Source organism: Nerophis lumbriciformis, linkage group LG11 (genome assembly GCF_033978685.3).
Source record: "Nerophis lumbriciformis linkage group LG11, RoL_Nlum_v2.1, whole genome shotgun sequence".
Taxonomy (NCBI): Eukaryota; Metazoa; Chordata; class Actinopteri; order Syngnathiformes; family Syngnathidae; genus Nerophis; species Nerophis lumbriciformis.
This window is the reverse complement of record NC_084558.2, coordinates 2,555,001-2,563,131: the sequence shown is the minus strand read 5'-3', so window position 1 is coordinate 2,563,131 and position 8,131 is coordinate 2,555,001. Positions and strand designations below refer to the sequence as shown.

The 8,131-nt window shown below is 40.1% G+C and overlaps 1 protein-coding gene across 3 annotated transcripts in view; it reads right to left on the bottom strand.

The window, feature by feature from the left end:
* Window positions 1-21: 21 nt before the first annotated feature.
* The window catches only part of adprh (ADP-ribosylarginine hydrolase), a 56,752-nt gene continuing 48,642 nt past the window's right edge, over window positions 22-8,131 (bottom strand). For 2 of the 3 annotated variants that reach the window (XM_061967802.1, XM_061967803.1), the window contains exons 7-9: window positions 2,133-2,399; window positions 1,760-1,974; window positions 22-453 (exon numbers count right to left, since the gene is read on the bottom strand). In XM_061967802.1, the coding sequence (XP_061823786.1) occupies window positions 305-453; window positions 1,760-1,974; window positions 2,133-2,399 (631 nt within the window). In that variant the 3' untranslated portion in view covers window positions 22-304. The remainder of the gene's footprint in view (window positions 454-1,759; window positions 1,975-2,132; window positions 2,400-8,131) is intronic. The other variant, XM_061967801.1, reaches the window with a different exon arrangement.

The window sequence follows — 8,131 nt, the reverse complement described above, 5'->3', positions numbered from 1 at the left end:
ATTTTGTTTACAGGGAAGATTCATTGATTTACTCACGACAACTTCACATTCTCATTAGCTTCAATTGGTTCCACTGGAAAACAATGCTGCACGGTTATTTCAAACGGTCACTAGGGGGCCCACTTGACACAGTAGCTACTATGTGACAACATGTGACATTTGTCCTTGTGGATGCTCTGTGGGTCAGTGGGACATTGTGCCCCCTTTAGGCAAATACAGTGTGTATGTGTGTAACACGCCACTGCACCCACTCATCCAATGTCAACATGTGGCCTGCTTTCACATCCATGTTGGGACAACATCCTCAGTGTGAGAGGGAGTAGAGCATCTCGCCACTACGCCTCAGTCGATCCTTGTACTCCAGGTTGCTGTAGTTGCCTTCAGGGACTCCCTGGGTGCCGTAGAGAAGACCCCAGCAGCAGCAGGCGATAACAGCAGTGCTGTCACTGACCCCTGGGAAAACAGAAATAAAACACTTTCAACCATGCAAGTATTCCCCTCTAGTGGTTGTGATCAGCATAGGACGATCACTTTATGTGGCTATACTTCAATGTGTCTAATATGAAAGTACGCCCTCTAGTGGCTGAGTAGGATAGCACATCACTATGTGGCTATGCCGGGGGTGTCCACCACAGGGCGCATTCTGAAAAGTCATTTAGTAAAAAAAAAAGAAACATTCTATAACAGATATATATTTAAAAAAACATTTGTCAGCTTTGCGTTATAGGAGTATTATTAGCATTTAGTATCACACTTCATGCTTTCATTGTATTTTTGCGTACATTTTTACTATTTCTTAATTATTTTTGTTTTTCATTTCGACAATATGCTTGCGGCCAAACAAAACCCAAGCTGGGCACCCACACTTTGGACACCCCTGATCTATGACATACTGTGCATTGTGAAAGTATCCATTATGACGTCCCGTCACATTTTATGTGGCTATGTCAATAATACTGACTTATTATTTTCATTTTTATTACCAAGTACCACCTCAGAAAATAAACTTTGCTCTCTAATTACCAACAATAAAATACAGTCGCATAGTAGACCTAAGTATTAATTTAAAAAAAGCCAGAGGTTTTACTTAAGTACATTTAATAACATTACACACCGTTTTAACAGTAACACTGTTTAAATATAGGAAAATAAAACACTGCACTTTGATCAAGTGATCATCTGGCGTACCACTAGATAGAGCCCGAGTACCACTACAGTTTGAAAATCCCTGCTGTATCATACATATACTGTACCATATCAGAAGTCTTCAACAGGGTCGTGTTTTGTTTTTTTAATGTCTTAATATTCCCCCACAATTTTTCCACGTATTTAAATGTATTTATATACACATTAACATTGATCCGACACATTGTAGTGTAGTTTAGAAATGACAGTGGCATGGCCACCCTAAAAACATGATATAATATTGTACTCATGTCAGCTTGTGATTAACGCGCAAGTTTCCAGCTAGCTATGAGTGGCGCTATATTGTATTATTTGACTATCTCAGTATTGTACAATAACAGGATACCTTTAGGGGCAGTTTAGTTTAAAACACAAGCAGAATTTTTGACAGGATGTATGAGTAGGGGTCCGCTACCTCTCTCTTATCAGTTTAGGGGGAAACTTTGAAGACCCCTGTAGTAGATACTGCAAGGATACCCCCTAGTGGCTGTGAGACGCATAACTACGACATCACAGCAACCTTAGAAAACACGAAGTATTAAGGAATATGTACAAAGACAATTCAAACTCCAACCTCCATGAAAGCCCGCCCTGCTCATCAGCTCCTCCCAGTCTGATCCCGCCCCCAGCAGGGCGTCCAAGGCAATCATGGGCGCGTCGTGACCGCTACGGCCCGCCCATCCCGCCAGGCTGAAACCCTTGTAGGCCTCGTCGCGCTCGGCTGGGCCGAACAAAGAGGGCCAAAGCGCGGGCCCCAAGCCGTTGGAGAGGCCCCTGGTGTCCAGGTACCTGCAGAAGACATGATCAAGTTGTTTGTTTGCAGCGAAGGACAGAGAGCTGAGTGTTGTCAGTCAGCATGAGTTAGCCGTGACTAACGAGGCTGAGAGAAGCTGCTGATGAAGGAGAAGTGGAGATGAACACAAGGCGACATAACAAGTCGTTCGTACCACTGCCACTTGTCACAGAAGAAAGCCCAGTCTCTCTCCGCCTCCTCCACAGCGAAGCCTCGACCCTGAACAAAGTTCCTCGCTATTGGACAGGCCTCGTTGATCAGACCCAAGCCCCAGGTGGTGATTGGCCGGCGCTGGACGGCGTACGCGGCAAAAAGTGCTGAGGCCACGGCTCCCAGGAAACCCGTGGGGTGAGGGTGGGTCATTCTGCCCGTCTCCACGGCAACCGCCACCAAGGACAACAGCTGGTCAGGCCTTGGATACCTGGAGAGGATGGACGTCGTTATCGGCCTGCACTCTGAAATAAAGGAAACGTTCAGTTCCGAGGTCAAACTGTCACCACCAGACCATTTTAACATTGGTAACATTAGGACACAAAAAATCATCTACTCTTTCTTTTGGAAAAATGTCAGCTTTCACTCAACTTTCTGTGTGGGTGCAGTTTGTCACGACAGTGACAATAAAATGGAGGAAAACCGCCAGGTTGACTTTGTGGCCCAATTGTGGTGTTAGTGACATTTGCACTGAGCAGCAACACTCAAGAAAGGAGGAAAGGGGACGGATAATAACAGTAGGCGTCCTCAGCATATTTGAAATAGTAAAAATGTACAGTATAATTCCAGTAATAAAATATACATATTTTAATCATTAGAAAAATCCACACTATTCATAATATAGATCAATGAATAATGTACCGTATTTTTCGGACTACAAGTCACAGTTTTTTTCATAGTTTGGCCGGGGGTGCGACTTATACTCAGGAGCGACTTATGTGTGAAATTATTAACACATTAGCGTAAAATATCAAATAATATTATTTAGCTCATTCACGTAAGAGACTAGACGTATAAGATTTCATGGGATTTAGCGATTAGGAGTGACAGATTGTATAGCATGTTCTATATGTTATAGTTATTTGAATGACTCTTACCATAATATGTTACGTTAACATACCAGTTGGTTATTTATGCCTCATATAATGTACACTTATTCAGCCTGTTGTTCACTATTCTTTATTTATTTTAAATTGCCTTTCAAATGTCTATTCTTGGTGTTGGCTTTTATCAAATACATTTCCCCAAAAAATGCGAATTATACTCCAGTGCGACTTATATATGTTTTTTTCCTTCTTTATTATGCATTTTCGGCCGGTGCGACTTATACTCCGGAGCGACTTATACTCCGAAAAATACGGTGAAGTGAAGTGAATTATATTTCTATAGCGCATTTCTCTAGTGACTAAAAGCACTTTACGTAGTGAAAGCCAATATCTAAGTTACATTTAAACCAGTGTGGGTGGCACTGGGAGCAGGTGGGTAAAGTGTCTTGCCCAAGGACACAACAGCAGTGACTAGGATGGCGGAAGTGGGGATCGAACCTGCAACCCTCAAGTTGCTGGCACGGCCGCTCTACCAACCGAGAGAAACTATTTAACTCTGGACTTGAATCTTTTCTTGAGAAGCATCATATAATCAATGACGGTCAGTATGGCTTTAGGTCCAAACGAACAACTTCAATGGCGATAACTGAAGCCATTGAAGAAATGACTAATGCACTGGAGCATAAAAGATATGCAGTTGGTATTTTTGTTGATCTGGGATTAAATAAGTTATCTTCTTCCCACTCCCTTTCAGGCAAAACTGGACAATCATGCACTATATTAATTGATATTATTATGTGTTGTCAACTTGTACTTCTTTATGTCATTGCCTGAAATAAACAAAAAAATGAAAATGAAAATAATTTATTTTTGGTGGGTGCTATTGACAGTTGAACAATATCAACTCAATGTTTATCCCTATTTTATTTTATTAACCACAATTGTGTGAGCAGAACAAAGCCAATCGTACACAATAACTAAACAAAAGCAAAAACTACTATCTCTTACTCATTTCAGTTTTTGCCCTCAAAGTCTTCCACTGTCCAGAGAATTACTGCCTAAGTTTATAAACATTGACAAAAACAACAACGAGTTTGAGAAAATAAAAATCTCAAACCTAGTCACTCGGGTATTGATCATATACTGACATTACCCTTGGTATTGACACCACCAATGTCTAGATCAGGGGTCGGCAACCCGCGACTCTAGAGCCGCATGCGGCTCTTTAGCGCCGCCCTAGTGGCTCTCTGGAGCTTTTTCAGAAATGTATGAAAAATGGAAAAAGATGAGGGGGAAAAAAATATATTTTTTGTTTTAATATGGTTTCTGTAGGAAGACAAACATGACACAAACCTCCCTAATTGTTATAAAGCACACTTTTTATATTAAACATCCTTCACTGATTCAAGTATTGGCGAGTGCTGTTTTGTCCTACTAATTTTGGCGGTCCTTGAACTCACCTTGGTTTGTTTACATGTATAACTTTCTAGGACGTGTTTTATGCCACTTCTTTTTCTGTCTCATTTTGTCCACCAAACTTTTAAGGTTGTGCATGAAAGGTGAGTTTTGTTGATGTTATTGACTTGTTGGAGTGCTAATCAGACATATTTGGTCACTGCATGACTGCAAGCTAATCGATGCTAACATGCTATTGAGGCTAGCTATATGTACATGTTGCATCATAATGCCTCATTTGTAGCTATATTTGAGGTCAATTAGTTTCCTTTAAGTCCTCTTAATTCAATTTATATGTCATGACACACTATCTGTATGTAATATGGCTTCTAATTTTTTGCGGCTCCAGACAGATTTTTTTTTGTATTTTTGGTCCAATATGGCTCTTTCAACATTTTGGGTTGCCGACCCCTGGTCTAGATCGATCAGTCCTCGTCTTACATGTTGTGTACTGACTGTGACAATGCCGACACACTAAAAGTTGTATTACATTATTATCATAATAAAGTCTTCCTTATTTTTTAATATCTGCTCACTTTCTGCTGTAAAATGATTCAACTTTACTGAGCATTTATTTCTTGGTGTTGTTTGAAGCTGGCTTGCTCTTAAGGTCTAACACGTTGAGCCACGTCCACCAGGGATAAATCTACTTCATCCATCCATTTTTTACCGCTTGACCCACTCGGGGGCGCGGAATGCAGTTCATTTTGCAGTAATGGGGGTGATTTTTATTAGCTTAGTGGAGCCGCTCCACACATCATTAGCTGCCAGCCGCTTGTCAGTCGAGGGACTACAAATAAAAACAGTGCAAGCCAGAGGCAATCAGTTTATGATCAGCATTAAAAGGCAATGGCGATCACAAACCTTTTCACAAAAAATGGACGATACTGATCGACACTTCCCTACTTCTTTTAGTGTTATTTAGTTCTCTTATTTGAATCACTAGTTTCATTGTTTGTATTTGAACTGCTAGACTTAAAGCTGGAGTACTTAAATCTTGTGTCACCAGACAGAATTCAAACTGTAATTCCAGATCTACGTTTTTTATATTGATCGATATCGATAATTATTGATATTTTTTAATATCATGCCATTTCCAACTTACCAAAGGTGGTATTTATCAGTGAAGACGGTGTCTGGTAGGATGAGTGCAGCGAAGGTGGTACAATAAATGCAGTCGATTTGAAGGCAGTTGCAGTTTGGAGACACTAGATGGCAGTAGTGTATAAGCTATTGAAAGCTACACAAAGTACTTTGGGAAGCAACTAATTAAAGCGACACACTGGAGATGTCAGGATGTTGCCGCACTGTCTGCATTAAAACCAACAAAACTAAAGACAAGTTTCTGTGATATATCAAGATATCACAATTTCTCTTCTCGCTCCATGCAGAGAATCCACACTGCCACAGCGAGACAGGAAGACGGCGCAACCAATGTTCCCTCTAAGGTGCGCGCCTGTGCAATTGCGCACTGCTCAAGCGTCCTCTGCGCACGGCAAATCTATGCCACGCACAAAATCAAATAAAAAAATAAGCGCATAACAATTTTCGACACACGGACACGACAGAGAAAACAGTTTTCGTCATCATTGTTCAAATATTGTAACGTCTGTCGAGACGCTTTGAGGACATGAATTCCATCCATCACTTTACTGAGCAAAACTCTTTATTGTCGGCCATAAACACATCACCAAAACATTAGTAAAAAAATGATGTCTAGCAAAAGTGTTCATTTTCTGCAGTACAAACCAGACCAAAAGAAACGTTGTTATATCAACAGTAGCCGCTCGCTCTTTCTCACTTGCGCCAACACATGCGCATATGGCACTTAGCCAGTGATGCGTTTACAGCCACACAAAAAGTCGGACAACTCCAACACCACACATAAAGTGTAATTCCAGGTCGTTACACTATGATTTACCAATCAAATGTGTGCTTATTCTAGTGTCATTTATTAGGAATCTTAATTTATAAATATTAATCATGAAATGCTGTTAGTATATTAAATAAATACGAATAAAAATATAGTTGCAGGAATGTACACATGATCCCATGCTTACATCTCATTGTGCAACATGTGAATGTTTTAATGGGAACTAAATGCAATGTCTGAAAGGGGTATAAATTATTTCCAAAGCAGGACCTCCACCCAGACAAACAATACAAGTACACAGTTCATGAAAAACAATATGTGTTGTTATTGTCATTGTAAGTGGGCCTAAACACTTATATTAGAAAATAACCTCATGAAAATGACTGCTGTCATTTGATTCTAATAATAAGAGAATGTTGTCTGTCTATCTGTGTTGGCCCTGCGATGAGGTGGCGACTTGTCCAGGGTGTACCCCGCCTTTCGCCCGAATGCAGCTGAGATAGGCTCCAGCACCCCCCGCGACCCCGAAAGGGACAAGCGGTGGAAAAATGGATGGATGGATGGAGATGGAACTTGTTATTTAGTCAGGTTTGGGACAGGTGTGCTGCTGGTGTGGCCACAGTGTGCACGTCTGATGTTGCTCACATGGGCTCCACTGACTGCTCAGGGAAATTTTTGCGTTTGCTCACACACATGAAAAATTAGAGGGAACATTGGGCGCAAACAATCTTGGTAGTTGATACTGTTAAGTGATTAGCTGTTAGCGTGTCCCTCCAATTGCTCAGTGACACTTCCTGTTTCCTGAGTTCCCTGCCTGCGTGCAACGAATTTTGCTTCATAATTTCTTGTTTCTTCTGAGCAAAAAATGTCAATATATATATCGAATGTTTTATCGAACGCAACTTATATTGATATCGATTATGTGTCTATAGCGATACATAATGATATCGCTAATTACAGTGTATTTTTTCCCTGTTATTTCCTCTTTTTTTGGTGTGTTTTTTTTAGCAGTATATGCTGTAACAGCAAGCGCAGGTATTGCAATCTTTCCAGGTGGGTGTTCGGCAGCCATGCTTTACTGCAAACAAGTCCGCACCGTGCACGCGCTGCGCTATGTATCGCGTCAGCCAATGAGGAGGCTCCTTCCTGGGCTCTGCTCACCCCTCCTTTTCTCTAAAGCCTGTGGTTGACCGCCACAAATTGACTAAAAGACTTAATTATAAAGGCACAGACAGCTCGCAGACGTACTATTTTTTCAGAAATGATTACTGTTACGATATGATCATATCATATGTTACGTATGATGCTAATATGATCTATTTTTTTAATTAAAGAATTTAGAACTTAGCTTAAGTTCTTTAAGTGGCAATTTTACTATTTGTTTTTATAATGTTGTGCAGCGCCTTGGAAGCCGGCTTTGTTTATAAAATGCTATAGAAATAAAGTGAATTTATCATACCCGGTAATACTGTTAATAAAATACAACAAAAATAAATGTAAAAAAATCCACATTTTTAAATATGATTGATTTTTTGTTTTATTAATATTCTTACTAGGGATGTCCGATAATGGCTTTTTTGCCGATATCCGATATTCCGATATTGTCCAACTCTTAATTACCGATACCGATATCAACCGATACTGATATATACAGTCGTGGAATTAACACATTATTATGCCTAATTTGGACAACCAGTTATGGTGAAGATAAGGTACTTAAAAAAAAGAATTATTAAATAATATAAGATAAATAAATAAAAAAAAACGTCTTGAATAAAAAAGAAAGTA